The 24,283-nt window shown below is 41.3% G+C and overlaps 7 protein-coding genes across 7 annotated transcripts in view; 5 read left to right on the top strand and 2 right to left on the bottom strand.

Moving 5' to 3' along the window:
• Positions 1–7,051: 7,051 nt before the first annotated feature.
• LOC128271293 (proteasome subunit alpha type-1) lies at positions 7,052–8,052 on the top strand. The gene is made up of 2 exons (XM_053008751.1): positions 7,052–7,128; positions 7,225–8,052. Exons 1-2 carry the CDS (start codon positions 7,126–7,128, stop codon positions 8,050–8,052), a joined length of 831 nt encoding a protein of 276 aa, XP_052864711.1. The 5' UTR covers positions 7,052–7,125.
• A 3,089-nt stretch (positions 8,053–11,141) lies between these two features.
• LOC128271295 (60S ribosomal protein L23) lies at positions 11,142–12,088 on the bottom strand. Its single transcript, XM_053008753.1, has 3 exons — positions 11,982–12,088; positions 11,565–11,776; positions 11,142–11,493 (listed from the first exon to the last, which is right to left on the bottom strand). Exons 1-3 carry the CDS (start codon positions 11,992–11,994, stop codon positions 11,296–11,298), a joined length of 423 nt encoding a protein of 140 aa, XP_052864713.1. The 5' UTR covers positions 11,995–12,088; the 3' UTR covers positions 11,142–11,295.
• Positions 12,089–12,698: 610 nt separating this feature from the next.
• On the top strand, positions 12,699–16,710 carry LOC128271288 (coatomer subunit alpha). Its single transcript, XM_053008745.1, has 2 exons — positions 12,699–12,824; positions 12,928–16,710. The coding sequence occupies exons 1-2, from the start codon at positions 12,745–12,747 to the stop codon at positions 16,544–16,546; spliced, it is 3,699 nt and encodes a 1,232-aa protein (XP_052864705.1). The 5' UTR covers positions 12,699–12,744; the 3' UTR covers positions 16,547–16,710.
• A 707-nt stretch (positions 16,711–17,417) lies between these two features.
• Positions 17,418–21,251, top strand: LOC128271289 (solute carrier family 12 member 9). The gene is made up of 7 exons (XM_053008746.1): positions 17,418–17,766; positions 17,832–17,966; positions 18,028–19,642; positions 19,711–20,088; positions 20,161–20,239; positions 20,307–20,437; positions 20,505–21,251. Exons 1-7 carry the CDS (start codon positions 17,478–17,480, stop codon positions 20,701–20,703), a joined length of 2,826 nt encoding a protein of 941 aa, XP_052864706.1. The 5' UTR covers positions 17,418–17,477; the 3' UTR covers positions 20,704–21,251.
• Positions 20,166–22,015, bottom strand: LOC128271296 (zinc finger matrin-type protein 5). Its single transcript, XM_053008754.1, has 3 exons — positions 21,840–22,015; positions 21,632–21,769; positions 20,166–20,731 (listed from the first exon to the last, which is right to left on the bottom strand). Exons 1-3 carry the CDS (start codon positions 21,964–21,966, stop codon positions 20,709–20,711), a joined length of 288 nt encoding a protein of 95 aa, XP_052864714.1. The 5' UTR covers positions 21,967–22,015; the 3' UTR covers positions 20,166–20,708.
• Positions 22,016–22,177: 162 nt separating this feature from the next.
• LOC128273429 (exosome complex component RRP40) lies at positions 22,178–22,962 on the top strand. The gene has a single exon (XM_053011392.1). It carries the CDS (start codon positions 22,244–22,246, stop codon positions 22,946–22,948), a length of 705 nt encoding a protein of 234 aa, XP_052867352.1. The 5' UTR covers positions 22,178–22,243; the 3' UTR covers positions 22,949–22,962.
• A 206-nt stretch (positions 22,963–23,168) lies between these two features.
• The window catches only part of LOC128270549 (probable serine hydrolase), a 2,064-nt gene continuing 949 nt past the window's right edge, over positions 23,169–24,283 (top strand). Inside the window, exons 1-3 of the mRNA XM_053007959.1 lie at positions 23,169–23,409; positions 23,475–23,543; positions 24,151–24,280. Of these exons, the coding sequence (XP_052863919.1) occupies positions 23,376–23,409; positions 23,475–23,543; positions 24,151–24,280 (233 nt within the window). The 5' untranslated portion in view covers positions 23,169–23,375. The remainder of the gene's footprint in view (positions 23,410–23,474; positions 23,544–24,150; positions 24,281–24,283) is intronic.

Here is a 24,283-nt window from a genome sequence, read left to right as displayed (position 1 = left end):
GAGCTAAGCTTGAAGATTGACCTATTTGGCCTTTCACCATGGGCTTTGGCCATGGTCTATGGTGGTTACGTTCAATATGCACTCAAATTTGAAGATTACTAATTAACTAAGTTACCAAACAATACTATTAGTGTTCAAAGATTCAGTGACTGTTATTGCTAGTCTAGTTAAAAAAAAGCAAATAAAGGTCATCTTACAAACATCATTCATTGCATTGACACGAATCATTGCTAGTGGAATCAGGCTTTACATTCGGAAACAACAGATGCATACAGAAACACCAGTTGAACAGGTATGGGTATGGTTTTTTGATGATATCCAAACTCAAGGAGCTCTAGTGGTTTTCAAGGTTTGAAATAAGAAATAAAAACTATAATCACTTTTGGTCGCGATTGTGAATAAAAATACAGAGAAAAAAGCATCAAGGACTTTTTTTAGTATTTTAGTAAAATATTTTCAAGCAAAAACCACTTTTGCCACGACGCCTCACCATGAATCTATTAATGCATTCTGTTGCTGGTTTAGCTACATTTTAGTTTTTAGCTATTAGCTTTGCGTTTAGCATTTTGATATCACTGTTTCGACATTTTCGACACTAAATATATTTATCACTCATCTGTAAAACACCAGTAAACAGATATCGGTGTCGTTTTTTTATATCTAAACTCAAAGAGCTCAAGTGGTTTTCAATCTTTGAAATAATATATAAAACTCTAAAAATGTTGTTTTGGATTTTCTTGATCGGATACGCAAAACTTGTAAAGGGTGAATGTAAAACAACGAAAAGGAGAGGCAAATGAAAATTCGCTATTTAAAAGATTTCGCGACTTTTGTGTTTCGCGTTTATGGCGGATTGTTTCGCACAAATTGCGCGTAACTTGCAGGTTCTTCTTATACTATTGTATACTTCTTCTTATACTAATATTCTTTATTGACCGTTCTATCCTTCGCCATCCTTATCCTAACTCATGATGCACCACGACCTTGCAATCGAAGAAAACTGTTAGCAAAACGGTTCACCTTCGACCAAACTTGGCTCTCACATCTTCTCGGCCCTCTGAAAACATTTTGAACCATTTTGAACATTTTGAACAAATTTTCAACATAAGTGAGGGACGTGTATAGCAAAGCAACGCCATAAAAAAACGAAAATAAAATAAAGCATTTTCTTTAAAATCACATAATCCCGTTACGTATGTGACAGAATCTTTATTCTACTGGTACAAAACAAAAAAAGTATCCTTTTAACAGTTTAAAAAAGTTGAGAGGCCAAGCGTGAAGTTAGTAGTCTGCTGTACCAATGTGGGTGCGAAAGTGACCAATGTGGGTGCGAAAGAATCTTGTAATTCGTATTCATCGTATGATATTAAATAACCAAACCATGAACTCCATCTATTATTTTACTCCAGGTTTTTAAATTCACCATTTCAATTAGCGGATAAATTCTCTAGGTCACCATAATGACTACTCCTTCGATAGTCGTGATATAATTTGAATAAAAAGACACTCTGGAAGTATACTGTTAGAGTGTGTCATGTAATCCTAAATACGTAACGCAGTTTCTAGTGCTTCCATGGAATAATCTTACGACATTTGTCCTCTTTCAACACTTGTAAGATTGATAGGTCCGTTTTGGTGAAAAGACGCAATAGTACGGATGAAAAACGATACAATTAGCATTCGCAAACCCTACAATACCCGCTGCTAGCGTCCACTCGCCAACGATTGGAGTCGGTCGCCTCAGCTAACACCGTAACTACCGCGAACAACGCTCCGGAAACGATTTGAAAGTGTGTTTATGTTACACTTAGCTCAGCTACACCGTAAACCGCAGAAGATTCACAGCCGAAGAGTTTTCCATTCCCTTCTTGTTACATCGTTGCACAGCACTGCATTACGTTCCTAGTTATGTTCTCTTAACATCGAATTTTGACGACCACCAACCAAGGACAGAGAATGAGTTGTTATATTTGCATTAAGGTTATTAAAAGGTTGTTTAACCAGCAAGACTGTCAAATGTAACAAGTTTCGCCGATATCGGCAAGGTAAAGTACGAACAAATGATAGTACAAATGAACACACTGTATTGGTACGTCTTCAACTAACTTTCGAGAACAGGCATATACAATACTTTCAGTTTATCTTCTTCTTATTCGGCTACAACTGTCCGGCGGGCTTAGCCTGCACCAGAGACAATGTTGATCTCTGTTGATTCCTGTAACGTTGTATTTTAAGGGCGAAGTCTAGTGCCAGTCCAGCGCCAACCCCTCTGTCCCTGGATTCGAATCCATGCCCAAATTCGTGACAACGAGTAGCGTTACCGACTGCTCTATCAACATAAAAAGCACATTCAATGTTACCACATCGTACGAACTTTGGATCATTTAGCTGATCGAAATTTTTTGGCAGCATGAGCCGAAGAATTGGTCTCGGTTAATTTCTACAACCCGGGATGGTAGAGATGGTTTTTTTTCAAAATTAACAATTACTGCGACTTTTCCACGTGTTCTATTTCGTCATACTTCACCTTAATCAAGATTACCAACCATGTACCTGGACTACCTCCTGGACAGTGGCAATGATGGGCTATAGGCCTTCCGCACGATGACTTGCTGAGCTACGAAAATGGAATACGACGAGGATTATCTAATCCAGTCAATCGTTCATCCGCCAGGTCGGTGTGAAGCGTACTTCCATCCATTAAATCGGCTAGTAGAGGCAACGGCCACTGACAATGGCAAGCAATGGTCATTTAAACTCACTTTATATGGCGAGAAATTGTGGACGGCAAAGTAAGCTGGGTCAACGCTCCATTCGTGCAAGAGGCATGCGCAGCTACGCATACGTATTAATTACTAAGTTTACCTGACGGATGAGCAACATGCTTCTGGCGTGAACTAATTTGGAGTAATGGGATGAGGATTATGTAGTCTAATAGAGGATGACAAAACTACTTTAAATGCGTGCCAAAGCATATGAGGAGTCATGCAACAGCAAAACCACAATAATTCAATTGCGATTTTCTAAAACATTTTTTTAAATTTTAAATCACACATTTCAAAGTTTAGTATTTAGTATTATTTATTATTTAGTATTTAGTTTAGTATACAGTGGTGTTTTACTTTTTGTTTTGTCTTTCTTAATCTGTATCTGTCTGTCGTTTTGTCTGTATCATACGGGTACAACATTTGCACTGTAAACAGCGTAGTATTAAGCGTTCAAATTATAACAGGATCCGTCATTCCGTCATTGTGAATTTGGGTTATTGAAGGGTGTGAATAGAAGAAACCCCAAGCTTCCCTTCCATAATCAAACTATCATGTCAATGAAAGTTATCGTTCACTTCAAATAAACGAAACTAAACAAATGCAATGAAAATCTCAATTTTAAAATCTTTACGAGTAGTAATGTCTATTTCAATGCACCACGTCCTGGTATAATTCTACCATCGCATGTGGAAGTAAAGCAATCAAACGAACTGACCACATGCATGTTGCATCACTCAGAGTTTTATTTTTCAAGGCACAGTACTTCTACAGTCTACCTCAGCCCTGCATGGCCTAGCCAAGCCACTGTTCCAAACGTGTTAGTGAGCCGGTGTTACCAATAGCCGCCGATATTGGTAGAGCCAGCTAGCCGCCACTGGCATGCCAGGGACTTCAAGATACGGAACGGTCGCGGTGTTTGACTATTACTCAACAGCCGGAATTTATGCGAATGCCAAGCTCGACTAATCTACAGGAAAAGTAATCTGCTTATGACGCAATGGAACTCACAAACTCCGAGCAACCGCAATCTTAAGCAGGAACAGTACCTGTTTGCAACGAATCCCGTTACATTGACGTAAAAAAACAACAAGGAGCCAGCCGTGTCTGCAATCACGGCACAGTTTGGGCATCCAACGGTATATGGAATACAACGAAAATACTTTCACTACTTGTAATAAAAATAAAATGAAGCTGACGACATGCCCATTACGGCACACATCGTCAAATGACGTGTCATGTAGTCACTTCACTATAACCACTCTAAAATAAGAAGATGATCTAGCAAAAAATCCTTCATGGTCATTGATTGACACACATTTAATTCATTCTGAAACACTTTTTTCTCGCTAATATGTTTCAACTAAAGTGTTGTGTTCCGAGACATATAAAAACTATAGAAACTTGACTTGTATCTTGAAAATTGACAAAACCAAAATCAGTCGCATCAAAGAATTGTTATACATATTTTATGTATTATGAAACACTTTTCCAATACTTTAACTTAACGTATTAGTAGGTACAGGTAAGATTCTTTGCATTACGTAAAAATTTGGTTAGTTGAAACGAATTAGATAATTTAAAAGGGATTTTAATGAGATCGTCCTATGCGACTGAAAGTATTATGAAAAGAATGCTATGCCATTTTCATCAAAACTTTTCCTATATTTTACTTATTAGTAAGATTGAACATAAATTTAAATCTAAACATTTTTTCGTTTACCAATCAAAGAGAGTTCAGGCAACGTTACATGCACACAGCGCATTTCTTATCGAAAGTATTTGAAATAAGTTTCGCAGCTTTATTTAATGTTTTCATTGTAACATCAGCTTACAACCTTTTTCACAATGAGTAGTATGAATGAGTATATGGTTTAAATGATCATGTTTTTCAGTCGATGTATTTGATGAGATGTCGCGTGGTCTACTTTTAAACCGAATTGAATAGTGTAATTTTGCATTCTTTTAATATTCTTCTATCTATCTTCTTCTTCTTCTATATATATAAAAATGGTTGTTTGTCAGTCTGTAATCGCATTTTCTCCAAAACTACTGAACCAATACGCTTGAAATTTTGCACAGCGTAGTTTTGTGACCCCGGATTGTGAATAGGAAAGTTTGACCCTCCTACACCTCCGGGGAGGGGGGGCTCCCATACAAACGTAACGTACCGTAACGTCCCTACGTAACCTCCAACCGTTTTCGAGCAATTCGAACAAAATTCGGCAGATGGGAGTTTTAGGGAAGGGTAAATGTTCTGGTGAATGTTTGAAACCCCTCCCCTCTTTACAAAGGTTTGTTCCCATACAAAATCTGGGTTAATGTCAGCAAAGGTCGGATAATTTACAAGCAATTCGAGCCAAACTCAGGTGGTGCGAGTTTCGACATGTATCCAACGGAAAGCGAAAAGGGAAGCCGATCGGATACGTCACCGGGAAACGGAGGAGTAACGTAAGGTGGGAAGGGAAACTGAACGAATACGTCACCGGGAAGCCCGATCGTCTGAAAAGTAGGAGTAACGGGAAGCGAAAAGGGAAGCTGATCGGATACGTCACCAAGAAGTCCGCTGAATCGAGAAAAAAGGATGAAATGAAGCGCAGCGACGCACGCCGGGAACAGCTAGTTGCTAATATTTGTACTATCTATTCATATTTAGTTCCGAAAATGTTTAGTTTTTCTATTGTTTGGTTTATAAGTTTCTTTGCATGTTTTGAATTGCGGGTTTTTATTGATTATATTGAAAAATTATTGAGGATTTCTTTGACATTTTTTAAAATTGTTCAAACCTATGTGGCAACGATTTATGTCTTGGAGGTTTTTATTCTAGAATGCCTTCGTCATGTTTGTTACTGCTTGATGGATAGGCAAAGATAGATGGTAAAAGCTTCTCTTATCCGGCCGTCTAGCGGTCTTGGTCTGCATCAGAGACAACGCTAATGTCTGTTGCTTTCTGTAATGGTGTATCGCACCAACGCCCCTGACACGCCGGTAACGGGAATCGGGTTCGATGGCAATGGCTAGCTGCGTGATAACGACGAGCGTTACCGACTGCTCTATCAATGGGGACAAAGCACTGGATGAACTACTCAGTGACCAAATCATCGAACAAACAGAGGCTCCACTAGCGGAAACAAATCCAGCACCAAGCATTTGAGAGACTCGAAAAACTGCTCGTCGACTGAAGAATAACAAAGCACCCGGCAACGACGCGATTTTTTGCATTGTTGTTTCCAATGCGGGAGAGCTTCCTGGTGACCCTCCTGTAGCGGATCTCTATAGTAAGGATAAAGGGTAGGAACGCGATCGTTATGGCCTTTTATTGGTACCATTAGTGTAACAATGTAATAATATAATTGCTAAGCTTCTACTAGGAACTTTAATTATGACTAATTGTACTTTGTGGGTGCTTACTAGTTTTTGTTTGCTCGCTAGTTTGCTGCTAGAACAAAAGAGCAAGTTTCTTTGCGGTGTTTGCACGATGTATTTTTAATTAAAGCTTAAGACCAAATCGGGCAAGTAGCAAACTGCAAGACCCTGATTTGAACTAAGCCAATCTACCGTGGCGCATTATTTTCCACAAACATCCACGAATTTTCCAGATGTTTTCTAAGATCGCCGAGAACATCACTGACTGAACCCCACATGCGTTCGTCAATTGTGCATTTTTTACTCAGTTTCAGTAAAACGTTTAATAGATCCTTATTCGATATGAAAAAAACGGTAACTGTCCTCTACCTTGCTGGCTGGCACCGACAAGATTTTAGACCAACTCGTAAACAATACTTAGAATAGGTTTTCGCAGTGGAGGGAGTCTTTGTTGCAGGCTACGATGGTTCGGCGGTTGTAGTTGAAAGAAAAGGAAAATATTTTTCGTAATTTTTTTCGATTCAGGTTTTTCGTCTTAAATAAACTCATTAAGAAGTCTGTTTAGAAAAGGAATGCAAATGATAAAGCATTACATTAATCAAGTAACCTCAGGAAAGCTGTTGCCCCACAAGTCACTACGCACAATATCATTCTTGATTTTATTTTACAATTTTCATTGATACTGGAGGGCCAGACGAACCGTAAATCCGAGCGTAAAAATGTCAACTCGATCCCGACGTTAGTGTCAAACTGTTTTGTTTCGCTTCGTGCGGCCCTCCAGATACATTATCGTTTTAACGATATTTTCAAAATTAATCTTTATTACGAAATGTGTCATCCTGGTAAAATATTTCAAGTTTGTTGGTTTGGCATCCCTGGTTTCGCACGCTACTTGTCAGTCAACTGCGCGAGCGGTTTTCGATTGTCATCCAAACATTTCATTCCATTCCGATCGCTGTGTGAAGTGACGAAGCAAACCGTGCTTTTTGTGAAAATGGTAAGAGAGCTACAGCTTGTAGTAAATAATATTTTTGTTTACTTCTATTGTAATTTAGTATTGCTGCTTATAACCTATCGTTTGATATTACTTTAGTTCCGTAACCAGTACGACAGTGATGTGACCGTGTGGAGTCCGCAGGGTCGTTTGCATCAAGTGGAGTACGCGATGGAAGCGGTTAAGCTTGGATCTGCCACCGTGGGATTGAAAAATAAGGAGTACGCAGTGTTGATTGCTCTGAAACGGGCTTCTTCCGAACTATCCTCGTACCAGAAAAAAATCATTTCTGTAGATGATCATCTAGGGCTGTCGTTTGCCGGTATCACGGCCGACGCTAGGATCCTTAGTCGTTATTTACGACAAGAGTGTCTTAACTATAAGTATGCCTACGACGCGTACTATCCGGTGGGCCGATTAATCAGCACACTTGGAAATAAGATGCAAGTGTGCACACAACGTTATGACCGACGCCCATACGGTGTGGGATTATTGGTGATTGGCTACGATGATCAAGGTCCACATATTTACCAAACTTGCCCCAGCGCCAACTTTTTCGATTGCAAAGCAATGTCGATTGGGTCACGCTCGCAGAGTGCGCGAACATATCTGGAAAAGCATCTCAATACGTTCTCCGACTGCACGAAGGACGAGCTGATTCGTCATGGGGTGCAAGCTCTGCAAGATACCTTGCCAAACGAAGTGGAATTAAACAACAAGAACATTTCAATTGCGATCGTGGGCAAGGACGAAAACTTCAACATACTGACCGAGCAAGATAACGACAAATATTTGAGCAACATTGTTCGACGCGGTGGTGGTGCTGCTGAGCCAGCCACTGGCGACAGGCCCCCAAGAGATGATGGAGACGATCAGCCCCCAAACGTACCAGCGGATCCGATCCCGGTCGTTGCGATGGAGACGTAATTCAAATAATGAATCCGTGCGTTCTTGAGCGGCAGAGAGAGCCATCTGTACAGCTTCTCAGAATCATTGGATCGTCTTCAATACCGCTTCCCTTTAGCGTGCTTGGGATGATGGGTGGGAGTTTGGGAACATATCTGGAAGACCTGTCACCCTAAAAGTTTTCAAACTCTCACCCTAAAAACACATAAAAGAAAATTTTGTATTCATCAAATGACATTTAATTGTCTTTCTTTGCTTTCAAGTTTAAATAAAACCGAATTAAAACCGAATTAATCATCGAATAGATATGGCTGATGTGTATTTTCTGAGAACTGTATTCAACAAAAATGCTTTTGTAACAGGCTGGTTAATACTTGGGTCGTTCATCGTCTATTGCAGACCGTTTCGAAGCAGGGTGAATTACTAATGGTTTTATAAAAATAAATCCGACGTGTAGAGTTACAATAGTACCGATTAAAAGCAACACCAGTGACTTCCGTTCCATTTCTGAAAAAGAAATATATTATCGCTAGTTAGATATACATTTTCAATTCTTATATTTCTTACATTTTCGCTGATCTGATTTCGCTTTCTTCTATCATCAAATCAATGTTTATACGAAATTTAATTTGACATTTGACAATCCAGGAAAATTGGTTGCCAGCTGACTATAAATTCTGGTTTTCTGTTACAGTTGTACCGTTCAATGGTTGTAAAAAAGAATGAAAACCGTTTTAGAAAAAAAATTCGAAATATTTATGTTTATCAAAATTATCCAAAAACTATGATGCCATTTAATGCGAAAATTCTTTTTTGGGATAAGTGCAGTGAAAATAATTTCGTTATTTAAACAACTTGCTAATTTTGCTGACTATTATTTCTACTGCTATTCAGATGAAATAGGACATGTTTAAAGACATAACTTCAGAGAATTGTTTTCAAACATTCCTTCTCAGAATTTACTGTGCATTCCAATTCCTCCAGGCAAAAATACCAATAATAATCCAAACAAAGGTACGAACCCTCCGAACAAAACAAATGTACATGAGACTGAGCTCTGTTGTTTAAATCTTTCATACTTTAAGAGACGAATGTTAGGCTATTGCAGCTCAAAGTCTCTATAAACAAAAGACCCCTCCCCCATCTTTCATACTTTGCCCTTTATACTACTCCAACAAGCTGGGCAGTATGGCAAAATCATCTTAATTCAATATACAAAGTTCTTCGGAGCAACAGTAAATAATATATAATGCAAACCTCATTCATTTTACCCTTCAATCATGAAATAGGACGTTCTTATCTTTGAAACGAAACGCGAAACATCCATTTGTGTTGTCGTGTAATTTCTAATGTATCGGCACCAACCATCTTTCACATCTTTGCAGATAAACAAGTTTCACATCTTCAAGATAAACCAAACCACGTTTGGTAAAAATCTGATGAAAAAGTAGAACAGACGAGAATCAGACAACTGCAAATTTCAGATGTGCTTTGGCACCGTAGTTAGTTTCGTTTGTTTTGGTTGTATTAAATAATCTGTTTAGTAGGTAAAGTAGAAGCAAAGTTGTTGCTTCCAGACCGAACGAAGAGTGGAGAGAAATATTAGTTTACTCAAAAGTGTGGTCTACATTCACGAATCCCAGGAAGAAACGTAACGCTGGTGCAAATTACAACGATGGAGCTGCAGAATCAAATATACTTGCTCATTGCAGTCTTTGGATGTTTAATTGTCCTCATTTTCGTCTTGATTGTGTTGTTGTCGATTTACATAAAAAATGCGGTCAAGTTGCTGAACAATCAAAATGAAGAAGAAAGGTAAATTTTGGAGATTGTTTCGCACAATGGTAGCACCGTACCGTACTGATTTGCTATTCGTCTGCAGCTACCCAAAAGACCAGTTTGAAAGAGTGGAAAAATGTGAAGATCAGCATAACAGTGTCATCGGACGGTCTCACCAAAGTGATTTAGGAGAGATTCCAAGAAATGGTTATAAAACCAATGTACCGAAAGCGTAAGATCAAATTAAGAATATAATATACATATATTAATCAATGTATATATAATATATTAAATGCAATGCAATAATTTGTACAAGTAACTGGTATTTTTGCAGTCGAAATGACGACGAACACCAGATGGCCAATATTAACAATGCTCGAGGATACCGAACAGAAGCTGCTAGTACAAAGGCTGTATTAGATATCCGAGAAAATGTTGATAAAAACAAGCGTCACCCTTCCCGCCGCCATAAAGATAGTATCCCGGACGCACAAGACTACGGGGAATCATTTGAAACGGAAATATCCAACATCTTTGATATTAGTCACGAAGAAGATTTGGAAGATGGAAATAGCGTACAAAATAGACCCAATTTACGGTATGCTGCTCATCGAGCACGACCGGTAAATTCCGTGCTCACAGGCCAAACGGTGCAGACAGGTAACCATCGAAATCGTGGTGAGATGGAATTTGAAAGAACTAATGATAACCGTTTCAATCACAACCAGAATTCAAGCGCCAGTAAACAAACAATTGGCAACAGAAATGTTGCCGGAAATGGCTGTCGTGAAACCAGTCTTTCGAATTCTTTTTACAATGCTAGTAATGAGCATGAGGAGAAAACATTCTACAACGAAAGAGGAATAAATTACTAATTATTTAAACCAAAAGATATTATTGTTTATTATTAGAACGGGCAGAGCCGTATAAGCACCAACTTAACGTTAGACTTTCAGTTGCACATAATAATTGAAGTAATTGAAAACTATGCCGATGGCATTTTTTTTAGTACCAGTAGTGCCCAGCAAGAACTGGGCTGAAGAATGAGATTGAGTGGGAAAACAGTTTAAAGAAAAAAAAGTTCAAGAAAGAGGGGACGTGGTAGGCCCATTTTGAGATGGCCACATTGCATCGATAGCGATGCGAGAACGCTCTGGATAAAAGCCGTTGTTGAACGAAGGCGCTAGCCCGCAAGTGGGTAGACCGGCGGAGTCGGAGTGCCAATATTGATTACCATCTTACCTGCCGATATCCACTTCAAAACTTTCGAACGAAACAATTAACGATAGCCCGCACAAGCTTACAACCGTTTCAAGTACACTTTTCGAAACTAGGTTTATCCATTGTGTGTTTTATTCCGATTTTTGATAAGATGGAGCATCAAAAACCGGCTTTTTCTGTTTCACTTTCGCATTGAAACATAACAAATTCTTTCACACACTGCGCATCCATTGTTAATCCACTTGGTTAACAACAAACGGTCCTTTATGCAATTGAACCTGCGTTGGAGGCGATACGGGGCCACAGGTCGGCACACTCTTTTGCAACGGGTCCAGTGATCGCAGAGCCTTTCATTTCACCCTTGTTGTTGACTATTACACCAGCATTGTCCTCAAAATAGAGAAAAACACCGTCTCGCCTGCGGAACGGCTTACGTTGTCGAATGACAACAGCAGGCATTACCTAGAGCACAATCGTTTTTCAAATATTTAATTATATCGACAACTTTGTTTGACAGTTTGATAAACAAATACCTTTTTCCTCAACTCCGGTTTGCCTTTCTTGACCGTGGCAACGAACATATCTCCGACGCCAGCCGCTGGCAGACGGTTCAGACGACCACGGATGCCATGAACGGCAATTACATACAGGTTCTTGGCGCCCGTATTGTCGGCACAATTGATGACTGCGCCCACTGGTAGACCGAGAGAAATACGGAACTTTCCTCCCGCGGATCCTCCACGTCCTATTTTAAAAAGTATAAGAAATCATCTATTACTTTTTACATTTTTTGCTTTAACAGGAACATAACATCGGTTTGTATTGGTGATGAATCAACACGCGTAGTCGAGCCACAAAGTTTAAAGCAAATTCCTCAACACGCAATAGGTCGTCGAAACACCAGATATGATTACTGTTTCACATTTTAAGCAAGAAAACACAAAAAATACCTCTCTTAGACATTGTTCAATAAGCAGCTAAATCTAATGTGTCCTGTTCACAAGTAGAGATGCCGGAAAAAGAACGAAAGACAGCTTCGAATGACAATTGCTGCACTTCCGCCCATTTTGGCAATACTCTACCAAGAATTTTTCCATAACTAAAATGGATTCAAGCCAACTTGGAAATGAAAGCTAAAATCACTGGGCACATTCAGAGCCGAGCGCAAACGTTGTCGAGAATAGACTTGCATAAAGTAATACAATAACTTTCTGAAATTGAAATGTGAATTGAAATGCACGAAACATCATATATTTATCAGCAAAACTGAAATTAGGATAAAATTGCACAAAAACTTCAAATAATATTCACACATTTATCAATATACATCGAACATAGAGTTAAGACGAACGACATTAAGACGTTAAGACATCGAACATAGGGTTAATTACGCATATTAGGCATATTTTAAGATAATTAAAAATCTAATTGTATTTTTTTCTTATACTTTGTTAGACATATGCGTAAGGCATAGGAGGTCACGACCACTAGGCATTCAAGTACCAGGTCCGTTTGTATTATGATTGACGTGTCAGTCCAACTGGTACAACAATGCAATTTTCGGTCGACCTGTTTTCAGACAGCAAGTAACTAACTTTTAAAGAGTCTTATCGAGCATTTCACTTCTCCACAGGTTTTGCGCAAGTATCAAGTGTTTGAAGTAAGAAAGTAAAAGATTAGTTTGAGTGATTATTTGAGCTAAAGTATTCGAAAATGTTGACAAATTTCGAGACCAAGTCGGCCCGTGTCAAAGGTTTATCGTTCCATCCTAAACGTCCATGGATTCTTGCAAGGTGTGTTCTTTGAGAGTAGAATCGATAGTAGTAGCTCACCAGTAAACATACTTTTGTACTTTTTATACATTCTTTTGTTTGGTTTTTTTTGTAATATTTGCAGTTTGCATAGTGGCGTCATACAGCTGTGGGATTATCGCATCAGCACATTAATCGAAAAGTTTGACGAACATGATGGCCCGGTACGCGGCATTGCATTCCATAACCAGCAGCCGCTCTTCGTTTCGGGTGGCGATGATTTCAAAATCAAAGTATGGAATTATAAGCAGCGTCGCTGTATCTTCACGCTATTGGGCCACTTAGACTATGTGCGGACAACGGTATTTCACCATGAGTATCCTTGGATTCTGAGTGCTTCTGACGATCAAACCATTCGCATATGGAACTGGCAGTCTCGCTCTTGCATCTGTGTGTTGACTGGCCACAACCATTACGTGATGTGCGCCCAATTCCACATGAGTGATGAGGACATAATTGTATCGGCGTCGTTGGATCAAACTGTTCGCATTTGGGATATTTCTGGGCTTCGTAAGAAAAACGTAGCACCTGGTCCTGCAGGGTTGGACGACCATTTGAAAAACCCAGGAACGGCAGATCTGTTTGGTCAAGCGGACGCTGTTGTAAAACACGTTCTCGAAGGCCACGATCGTGGGGTTAATTGGGCCAGTTTTCACCCCTCGATGCCGCTGATAGCGTCGGGTGCGGACGATCGTCAAGTGAAGCTCTGGCGCATGAACGAGTACAAGGCATGGGAGGTAGACACTTGCCGTGGTCACTATCATAACGTTTCGTGTGTACTGTTCCATCCTCGGGCCGATCTGATCATCTCTAATAGCGAAGACAAAAGCATACGTGTGTGGGATATGACTAAACGGCAGTGTATCCACACTTTTCGGCGCGAAAATGAACGTTTTTGGATCCTGGCGGCTCACCCTAATTTGAATCTGTTTGCGGCTGGACACGATTCAGGTACGATTGTTTTCAAGCTTGAAAGAGAGCGTCCGGCATATGCAGTGTACGGAAATTGCTTATACTACGTAAAGGAAAGATTTCTTCGTGAACTGGACTTCAACACAAACACCGACGCGGTAGTCATGACTATTCGTGGTGGGGGGAAGATGCCGGTATACAGCATGTCTTACAATCCCGCCTTGAACGCGGTTCTACTTTGCACGAGAACGTCCAATTTGGAGAACAGTACGTACGATTTGTACAGCATCCCGCAAAAAGATAGCGGATCACAGAACAAAGAAACGGACAGCAAGCGCTCATCGGGAGTGACGGCCGTCTGGGTAGCGCGAAACCGATTTGCTGTTCTGGATCGTACCAACCAGCTCGTGATAAAGAACTTCAAAAACGAGGTAACAAAGAAAGTTCAGACTCCCGTCTGCGATGAGATATTCTACGCAGGCACTGGCATGTTGTTGTTACGTGAACCGGAGCATGTGACACTCTTTGATGTTCAGCAACTAAGATCGCTGGCGCAGGTCAAAATTGCCAAATGTAAGTACGTGGTATGGTCGACGGATATGAGCCACGTAGCATTGTTGGCCAAACATACGCTCAACATTTGTAATCGCCGATTGGATCTGCTCTGTTCCATCCATGAGAGTGCTCGCATCAAATCCGGAGCATGGGATGAATCGGGCGTCTTCATCTACACCACATCTAACCACATTAAGTACGCGATCATTAACGGTGATCACGGCATTATTCGTACTCTCGATCTTCCGATCTACATAACACGCGTCAAGAACAGTCAGGTGTTCTGTTTGGATCGCGAATGTCGCACCCGACTGTTAACGATCGACACCACCGAGTACAAGTTCAAGCTGGCATTAATCAACCGCAAGTATGAGGAGGTGCTGCACATGGTACGCAACGCTCGGTTGGTCGGTCAGAGCATCATTGCTTATCTGCAGCAGAAGGGTTATCCAGAGGTGGCCCTGCATTTCGTTAAGGACGAAAAAACCCGTTTTGGATTGGCACTTGAATGCGGTAACATCGAGGTAGCCCTGGAGGCGGCTAAAGCAATGGATGACAAACAATGTTGGGAGCGGTTAGCTCAAAGTGCCCTTATGCAGGGCAACCATCAAGTTGTAGAGATGTGCTACCAACGCACGAAAAATTTCGATAAACTCTCTTTCCTTTACCTAATTACGGGCAATTTGGAAAAATTGAAAAAAATGAACAAGATAGCTGAAATTAGGAAGGATGTATCGGCGCAATATCAGGGTGCTTTGTTACTTGGTGACGTTAAAGAGCGCGTGTCGATCTTGAAAAACTGCAAGCAAACGTCTCTAGCGTATCTGACGGCCAAAACGCATGGTCTTGAGGATGATGCAGTCCAACTAGCAGAAGAAATAGTGGCCGATGGCAAGGATCTGCCGGAGGTGTACGTCAATGCTAAATTCCTTCGGCCGCCGGTTCCGATACAGCAGGCTGAAAGTAACTGGCCTTTGCTAACCGTCTCAAAAGGATTCTTCGAGGGAACCATGATGTCACGCGGGGCCACAACTGTTCATCAAGCGCTAGCACCAAGCGAAACGGTCGCTGAAGCTGCCACCGAGGAAGACGGATGGGGTGTAGATGATGATATGCAAGATGGCGATCGGTTCGAAGATGCTAAAGAGGACGATGATACCAGAACCGGTGGCGATGGAGGCGATGGAGCAGGCTGGGATGTTGGTGACGATGACCTGGAGCTTCCTGAGGAGCTGATGTCTAAAATATCTGCCTCCAACGCAACCGGGAACAAAAGCTTTTTCGCTGTTCCACCCAAAGGACATGTGCCGTCCCATTTTTGGTCGCTTAATTCGCAACTGGCGGCTGACCACGTACGGGCCGGGTCTTACGACTCTGCCTGTCGCTTGCTGAATGATCAGGTCGGTGTGGTCAACTTTGAACCTTATCAAGGGCTCTTTTTAGAGTCGTTTGTTGCCTCTAGAACGTCGTACCGAGGCCTTCCACACGTACCGGCACTGTCGGCGTATCCCAATCGTAACTGGAAAGAGCTGAACCCTAAGAACGGTCACCCTGTTCTAGCATTCAAGTTAAACGATCTGGTGCAAAGCCTACAGAACTGTTATCAGTTGACAACGACCGGGAAATTCGGAGAAGCGATCGAAAAGCTTCAATACATAATCTTGTGCATTCCACTACTAATAGTTGAAACACGCCAAGAAATCGCGGAAGCGCAACAATTGTTAACTATTTGCCGGGAATATGTGGTCGGTTTACAGATGGAAACAGAACGGAAAATTCTGCCGAAGAATACGCTCGACGAGCAAAAGCGGATTTGTGAACTAGCGGCATATTTCACGCATGTCAACCTACAGCCCGTGCATCAGATTCTTACGCTACGTACCGCACTAAATTTGTTTTTCAAACTGAAGAATTACAAGACGGCGGCTTCGTTCGCACGTCGAGTCTTGGAGCTAGGCCCACGGCCTGAAGTGGCGCAGCAAGCACGAAAGATATTGCAGGCTTGTGAGATGAACGAAGTGGATGAACACACCTTACTATACGACGAGCATAATCCCTTCACACTGTGCGCCGTTACATACAGACCGATATACCGCGGAAAAGCAGAAGAAAAATGTTCGCTGTGCGCGGCTTCGTACCAACCGCCTTACAAAGGTATAACATGCGTCGTGTGCAAGGTAGCTGAGGTAGGGAAAGACGTGATCGGCTTACGGATCAGCACAGCGCAGTTTAAGTAAAAGTAAAAGCTTGAATGAATGATAAATGAATTACAAAATGTCACGCAAGATGCGATACAAAATAATCCGGATGCTGTATTGACTTCTTACCTGTAACAAAGAATGACTGTAACAGAATCCGAGCAGAAAGCTGATGTGGTACATGAAAAAATATGTCATCGGAAAACAATGATAAACAATATAAACAGTATGATTCAAATTTTGTATGCTGTATGACTCATGATTCAATACAAAGGCGTGGTGTGGTGTTATTGGAAAGAAAGTTTTAGTGTAGGGAGACAATCGGGATCTTAGAGGGCAGGTCTCTAAAGGAAATTAGATACCTCGGCATAGGGCTGAATGATAATGATTTACTAGGACGCAAACATAAACTATTCTTACTTTCTTAGTAGCTTTTTACGAGCCAATCACAACATCTGTTTTCGAATTATGTTCTCAGTAACAGGAAAGAGAAATTTGGCGTAATGTTTATTGCGCGCAACATTGCGTCCAAGGCTGTGAGATATTCGTTCGGATCGAGTAAACGCTTTTTGTTGACGTTTCGTGACGAGTCTTGTGTTTACTAACATTTTTTTACATATATAGTGAAGTTATGTATATAGAGTAGACTGCTTAGTCTACTATCTGTTGGGTTTTGTAGAGTACTGCGCGCCGATAGATGCGGGTGGAATTGGCTGAGACTTAACCTCCATTCGATCATCCTTTGAGGGATACGATCGACAACATTTCTTTGCGCTGTGATTTACGTCATAAAGATCATCAACGCTGAAAGTGCAGATAGGTAACATTGTTCGCGTCATTCTTTTTCGCCAACAGTTGTGCCATAATGCCTTGTCCACTATCTTCCCATTTTGCGTGACTCACGGATGGTGTCACGAAACAATCAGTGATACGCGCCTCGTTCAATTAGGTTTGGTCGTGGATATTTAGAATGATTGCCCAAAATAATGTTCATAGTACCAACAACGATCCAGTCGAATCGTCCGATTCATCGCCCATAACGGGATCATCGAATGCTACAGGTACTTCACGGCTGTTTCGACAGTTTGGAAGCCTGTTTTCGACTCCCGCGCCGCCGAATGATCCCGCAGGTTATGTCGAGTTTGGCAGCATATCCGACCCAGTTCCCGGATCCAGTAGTCGAACGTTGGGAACGTTCGCGGGCGTCTTTTGTCCCGTGGCGCTATCCATGTTCAGTGCTCTGGTGTTTATCCGCGTCGGTGAGTATGAGTGGCTTAAAAACTCACGGAACCATCTAACATCAAAATGCTTTTCCATTCCAAAGGATTCATCGTAGGCAATGCTGGCCTGTACGTAACGCTGTTACAATTTATTATAGCCTACGTTATTCTGCTGTTCACGGTGTCATCCGTCTGTGCGATTTCGACAAATGGAGCCGTTGAGGGCGGTGGCGTGTACTGTACGTTATGAAGGTATTTTTTGTATCAGTTCAACAGTGCTGAACAATGATTTCATTACAGTTATGATAAGCCGAACACTTGGACCAGAGTTCGGAGGGTCGATTGGTACTCTCTTCTTCCTTGCGAATGTTGTGGGATGCGGCCTGGCCATATCAGGATGCGCTGAAGGTATCATCCAGAACTTTGGACCAACTGACGATAGCATCGATAGTGGGTCGATTCCAGACGGGCGCTGGTGGCGTTTTCTGTACTGCAGTTGCATCAATACTTTGATGCTGATTGTGGTACTGATCGGAGCAGAAATGTTCGCAAAGACGTCGATGGTCATTCTCGGTGTAGTGGTCGTTTGTTTACTTTCAACTTACATCAGTTTTCTCACGCAAGGCCCAAAGGAGGTAAACCTTCCGCGCGAGAATCATCTGGTTAACTTTACGACGGCACACTACAGCGGACTGCAGGCAGATACATTATGGGCGAACCTTCACAGCAATTACACCAAAGATTACACATCGGACGGCAATCAGGTGAATTTTGCCGTCGTATTTGGTGTGCTGTTTTCTGGTGTTACCGGCATCATGGCTGGGGCAAATATGTCTGGCGAGCTGAAAAATCCATCCAAAAGCATTCCAGCCGGTACTCTGTCAGCGGTTCTGTTCACATTCCTGTGCTACATGGCACTAGCTGTACTAATAGCGGCCACTACAACGGGAACCCTGCTGCAAAACAACTTTCTGTTTCTTGGCCCGATAAACCTGTGGCCAACGTTTGTGACGATCGGTATTCTTACAGCGACCTTTTCCACCGGCCTAAGTAACCTGATTGGGGCCAGTCGCGTAATGGAAGCGCTCGCGAAAGATCGCGTTTTCGGCTCACTCATGAACTTTGTAGTCAAGGGGACGTACAAAAGTAACCCCATTGCAGCAGTGATCGCCAGCTGGATGTTAGTTGAGACGATTCTATTGATTGGCTCGCTCAACACTATCGCGCAAATCAACTCGGTGCTTTTCATGCTTTCCTACCTTGCCACGAACTTAGCATGTCTCGGTATCGAAATAACGGGAGCACCAAACTTCCGCCCGACGTACAAATATTTTACTTGGCATACGGCTTTTATTGGGCTACTCGGCACAGGCATTATGATGTTTGTGATCAACTCTATCTACGCGCTGTCTAGCATCATACTTTGCATGTTTCTCGTCATCGCTCTGCACCTTTTCTCACCCGCATCGCAGGGTGCACAGTGGGGATCGATTTCTCAAGCATTAATGTTCCATCAGGTTCGTAAATACTTGTTAATGCTTGACTCCCGTAAAGACCACGTAAAGTTTTGGCGTCCACAAATGTTGCTACTCGTGTCAAGTCCACGTTCTTGCTGTCCGCTAATCCACTTTGTGAACGATATGAAGAAAGGTGGTTTGTACGTCATAGGACACGTAAAAGTGGGCGAGTTCGAGGACAATGACTCCTCCAACGATCCAACAATTGATGAGTACACGCAGTGGCTTTCACTTATCGATCATATTAAAGTCAAAGCTTTCGTGGAGTTAACGCTATCGAGAACCGTACGCGAGGGCATACAGCAATTGATACGTATTGCCGGTATGGGCGCGATGAAACCTAACACGACTATTTTAGGCTTTTATGACGAGGAACAAGCCCGGGACTTTTTTGAGTAGTAAGTGCCGCACACATCTCTTTGTAGTTTCGTGCTTTGCCTTAACCTTGCTTGTTCTACATTTAAAGTGAAGATTCACCGTACCGGACGAATGAATTCGATGGTGACGGAATGAAGCTATTCCCTTATCGCAAAAATGGAGACGTCAAGACATTGGACGTGGTCGAATACGTACGAATCATCGACGATGTGCTGCGAATGAAAAAGAATCTCTGCCTCTGTCGCCATTTCCATCGATTGGATAAACAGATGATAGCACGCAACAACCATATTCGCTACATTGACGTCTGGCCGGTGAACATTTTTGAGCCGAAAAATGAGGATTCCTTCGATGTTGTTTCACAGTTTATGTTGCAGCTCGCATGTATCATCAACATGCTTCCAGTGTGGAAGAAGCTCGAATTACGCGTTTTCCTATGCGAGTCGGAAACGATGCTTGAAAATGGGTGAGTGAGAGAACGGCTAAGTCCGATAAATTTTTGGCAATAATGCTGTTAATATTTTTTTTATTTTTATAGTGCTAACTTCGAACGTCCAGCGGAACACAGACTTGATCAACGGTTGAAGCTATTGAGAATATCAGCTTCGATTCACAAGGTATACTACAAAGCAGCATTATTGTTTGTATCGACAATTTTTGTTCTCTTATATGAATTCCCATCAGATACCCGAATGGAACAAAGATATTGATTTTGTCAAATATCGGAGTATATTGAAACCATTTACCGGAAAAAGCAGTAGTAACCGAGCGATGACGGAAGAAAACATTAACCGCTCGAAACTGTACATGCAAAGGTGAGTACAATCATGTTGCAAGATTGCGAACATTTACCAATATCGCAACTGTGTTCGTATTCTTCAGAATTAATCATATTATTCGCGAGAAGTCCAACGCAACGGCCGTGACCTTTATGTACCTTCCGATTCCTCCCGCGACAGCATCAATCGATTATGAAGAAAAGTGTCACCACTATCTTGATTTGCTCACTGAGCTGACATTTGATCTTCCACCCACCATTCTTGTCCATGGCATCGACGATGTTACCTCCACAACTCTCTGAGGCTTTTATGAAAGAGTGTTTGCAGTGCCTGTGAATTAACAGAAAAAAAACTTTTCTTTTGGAATCTACATGGAAATAATCGGAAGCTTCTTGGACATTGTTTTGCCGTCGACCGAAACCAAGTATGGCTATACTATATCAAACATGTAACCCACGGAATTAATGAAGCCATAGGGAGTGGTCGTATTGATCTATCGCAAAAGATATAAAAAGAAGTTGGAAATCGTTACAAGCATTACGAACTATTCCATGGTTTATAGCGTTTATCTAATTTTAAAATAATTATTTATGTTTCTTGTAGCATCATCGTTATCAAATTTAACTTTAAACATAATATGCATTGCAGAGCTTATATTGACATTTAGATGTTTTGAACTCCAAGGTGATCGTGAAAGATGATTTTCAAAGTAGAATCCTCTTCCACCAGAATTCGAACCGTATTATTGGGATGATTAGCAATATTCATAAAATTACGTTATTACGTCCATCTGCAACTCTCATTGTAACACCAAGTATCGTTTTTTAGCAATAGTAACGATTGCATAATTCCAAACTAAGAAAAAATAAACAGATAAGGTTTACACAAGTGTATACATGGCGATGTGGTCGTTTTACCGTGGTTTCATTAAAAACAGTGTTATTTTGCTATATCATCATTTCTTCCCCACTCGGCTACTGGACATTCGGGGTCATTCGCGTATTTAATAAGCTGCATCGATATCGATGGTGGTAAAGGTTCGCTTCTGTCTCCTTCATATTTTTCGATCCGTTTTCTAGTGAAATTATTTGTTCGTGTTTTCACATTATGCATTCTTAGGTAAAGCCTTTTAGAACATTCCTTGGCTGCGCGTGATCTTGATTTTTCCACTATAAATAATAATAAAAAAACAAGTAGAGAATTTAATTTAAACAAAGAAAAAATACATACAGTGTTGCTGGATTTCCCACAACTGTTTGTCTGTGTAATGGCCGAACCTGCACAATGCACCGAACATGCACTCGTTCCCGGTTTGTAGCGAGCGACAGGGTGTTTTGCCCTTTGATTCTTGAACGATTTGTTCCAAATCTGAAAGCAATATTTATTATAGATCTAATGGGATTGAACACGAAATGTTTCTTAAACTTATGGAAACTACCTTTGAATTGTTCAAAATGTTCAGCTTTAGCGCGGAGGTGTGGCAGTCCTTCAGTGTGCTTTTTTATGATGAGAGAATCGTTTTGAATTCTTTTATCACAGAAATCACAGTAATACTTTCTCCCCATAGTGAATAGTGCGACCACTTCACCAGAGTTTCATGAATAATAAGGTACGGTTAATAAGTACGATTAGTTTGGTACGGAAATAACTCATGCCGTTTCAATGTTGTTAAAACTAATAACATACAAACAAAACAATCTGACATTTGGTGCTGTCACAAGCTGACATTCAACAAATGTAAACATTGGCTCACATTTCGGAACCGCCTGGTGAAAAGAGTGTGGTGATTCGACCACATTTTGCATTTGATAAATTGTCGCATTGTTGTAAAGAAATACCAGCATGGCTGACCATCCCATTCTTGCGGGTGATATTGTGAAGGAGCCGGTACAATTGATGGATACGAACAAAAGAGTAATTCTTGGGCCTGGCTTGCGACTGCAACAACAAGTCGTACGGGCAAGCAAGTGCGGTCAGCTGAAAATGAAGGCTCCCAACACGTTTTGGGTGGACGCGTACCAGAAACGATACACACCGAGTCGAGGAGAGCTGGTAATTGGTGTTGTGACGGCAAAAGCCGGGGACATTTTTCGTGTGGATATCGGCAGCAGTGAAACTGCGTCCCTGTCGTATGTCGCCTTCGAAGGAGCAACGAAGAAAAATCGCCCGGATGTGAATGTAGGCGATATTGTATATGCTCGACTGCTAATTGCCCATCCCGACGTGGAACCAGAGCTGGTTTGTGTTGATTCCCACGGCAAAAAGGGCAAACTAGGGATACTTCATGACGGATTTTTGCTGAACTGCAGTCTCAATCTGATACGGAAGATTCTGAACCCGAAATGCATGTTTCTGAGTTTACTCTCGAAAGAGCTTGCATTTGAGATGGCTGTTGGAATTAACGGACGAATTTGGATACGAGGAAGAGGCGTAAGGGAAACTATCGCTGTCGGGAACGCTGTTTTAGCGCTAGAATATGTCTCAAATGATAAGATCCGTGAACTTTGTGATGACGTAGGAGCATATGTGCAAGGCTTCGCAAAATAAATGTGTAAAAAATAAGCTAAAAACAATCTTGCCAATTATTGATAGAATAAGTGTGCTTCTTTATGGCTGGGCGAAGTCTTCACAGTCGGCCTGGTGGTTTGTTGTTGACGTTTGATGTAGGTTGTATTTGTATCTCGTTCTGGCATATGTTGCTATTTCCACCTGCGGTAACAGCGTCGAAACATGCTTTGGAACGGTGAAGTTCATTTTTGTCATCAGCTGTGCGAGGCTGTGTTACGTTACCGCTTCGTAATTCTTAGTTAATGGCAAACTGGCGGCGCGTTATTCAACATTGATAATTTTCGTAAATTACCTACAGCTTCGGAGGTGCTTCTCAATCGTTTCATCCAATATTCCTGGACATTTGTTTATCACCTGAAACCGGAACTATAACTTCAGGTGGCAAAATAGATACATTCTAGGAGCTATGAGTGTGGAAACAACATCGAATGGGACTTCCGGCATGTTTGGCAAACATTCGATAACATTCTTCCACATAATTGATATGTATCGCTTTGAATTTTAGGTGAGCTTAGCGTTGGCCAGCGTATGGTAGAAGAAGTAGAAATTCCTGTTCCATGGGGAATCGTTGCAGGTAACGTTGATTGGGTCAAACTTTACGTAAATCTTCTTTTTGACGTCATCGTTTTTTTGCGTCGTCACAGATCTCTTTATTGATAAGCTTGTGCTATCACGTAAAGCGTGATAACTACCATGACTGTATCGCGTGAGCAGCAAGTTAAACGAATTCTTGATGCATGGCGTGGTGAATCGTTCACTTAGGTCAGTTCAAGTTCAATAGAGAATAATTTGCATTACTAATCATCTAATCAGATCGGTACAACGAAATCACTTGAAATAGCATTGCGAGACTAGAATGTTCGTTAAAGTAGTTTTACAAAAATGCTAAGAATATGTTCGTTTAAACAGCTTCGCGCATTAGATTTTAGACAGTGAGCGAAGTATGACGGAGCGGATAAAAGTTTAAAATATTTAATTTTTGTTCCGTATGACTTACTTATATGTCAAAGCTTGTGTACATAGGATCAATACGCTGTTTTATTGGTTTATGTTAAATTTCCTTTTATCCTTATTGTTTTATTCATAATTCTATAGGCTTAAGGATTGATTTAATCAGAGTATTATTAAAGTGTTGAGCTGTTATTTGGTTGAATGTTTATTCCAATTCTATTTGCTTCCAGGTAAATGGTGGGGATCTCGCCTGAAGCAACCTGTGCTAGCGATTCATGGATGGCAAGATAATGCAGGGTCTTTCGATCGCCTATGCCCTTTACTACCGGCGGAAATTTCAATTTTGGCCATCGACCTCCCAGG

This window comes from Anopheles cruzii, chromosome 3 (genome assembly GCF_943734635.1).
Source record: "Anopheles cruzii chromosome 3, idAnoCruzAS_RS32_06, whole genome shotgun sequence".
Lineage (NCBI taxonomy): Eukaryota > Metazoa > Arthropoda > Insecta > Diptera > Culicidae > Anopheles > Anopheles cruzii.
The sequence above is the reverse complement of the archived record's forward strand: the minus strand, read 5'-3'. Positions and strand labels throughout refer to the sequence as shown.

Coding starts and splice junctions, on each gene's coding strand:
- LOC128271295 (XM_053008753.1), bottom strand. Junction 11,494..11,564: donor AACCGGAGTTGAGGAAAAAG/GTATTTGTTTAT, acceptor ATTGTGCTCTAG/GTAATGCCTGCTGTTGTCAT.
- LOC128271288 (XM_053008745.1), top strand. CDS start 12,745: ATGTTGACAAATTTCGAGACCAAGTCGGCCCGTGTCAAAGGTTTATCG. Junction 12,825..12,927: donor CGTCCATGGATTCTTGCAAG/GTGTGTTCTTTG, acceptor TAATATTTGCAG/TTTGCATAGTGGCGTCATAC.
- LOC128271289 (XM_053008746.1), top strand. CDS start 17,478: ATGATTGCCCAAAATAATGTTCATAGTACCAACAACGATCCAGTCGAA. Junction 17,767..17,831: donor TCTGGTGTTTATCCGCGTCG/GTGAGTATGAGT, acceptor TCCATTCCAAAG/GATTCATCGTAGGCAATGCT. Junction 19,643..19,710: donor GCCCGGGACTTTTTTGAGTA/GTAAGTGCCGCA, acceptor CTACATTTAAAG/TGAAGATTCACCGTACCGGA.
- LOC128271296 (XM_053008754.1), bottom strand. CDS start 21,966: ATGGGGAGAAAGTATTACTGTGATTTCTGTGATAAAAGAATTCAAAAC. Junction 21,770..21,839: donor ACATTTTGAACAATTCAAAG/GTAGTTTCCATA, acceptor TATTGCTTTCAG/ATTTGGAACAAATCGTTCAA. Junction 20,732..21,631: donor GTGGGAAATCCAGCAACACT/GTATGTATTTTT, acceptor GTTAATTCACAG/GCACTGCAAACACTCTTTCA.
- LOC128273429 (XM_053011392.1), top strand. CDS start 22,244: ATGGCTGACCATCCCATTCTTGCGGGTGATATTGTGAAGGAGCCGGTA.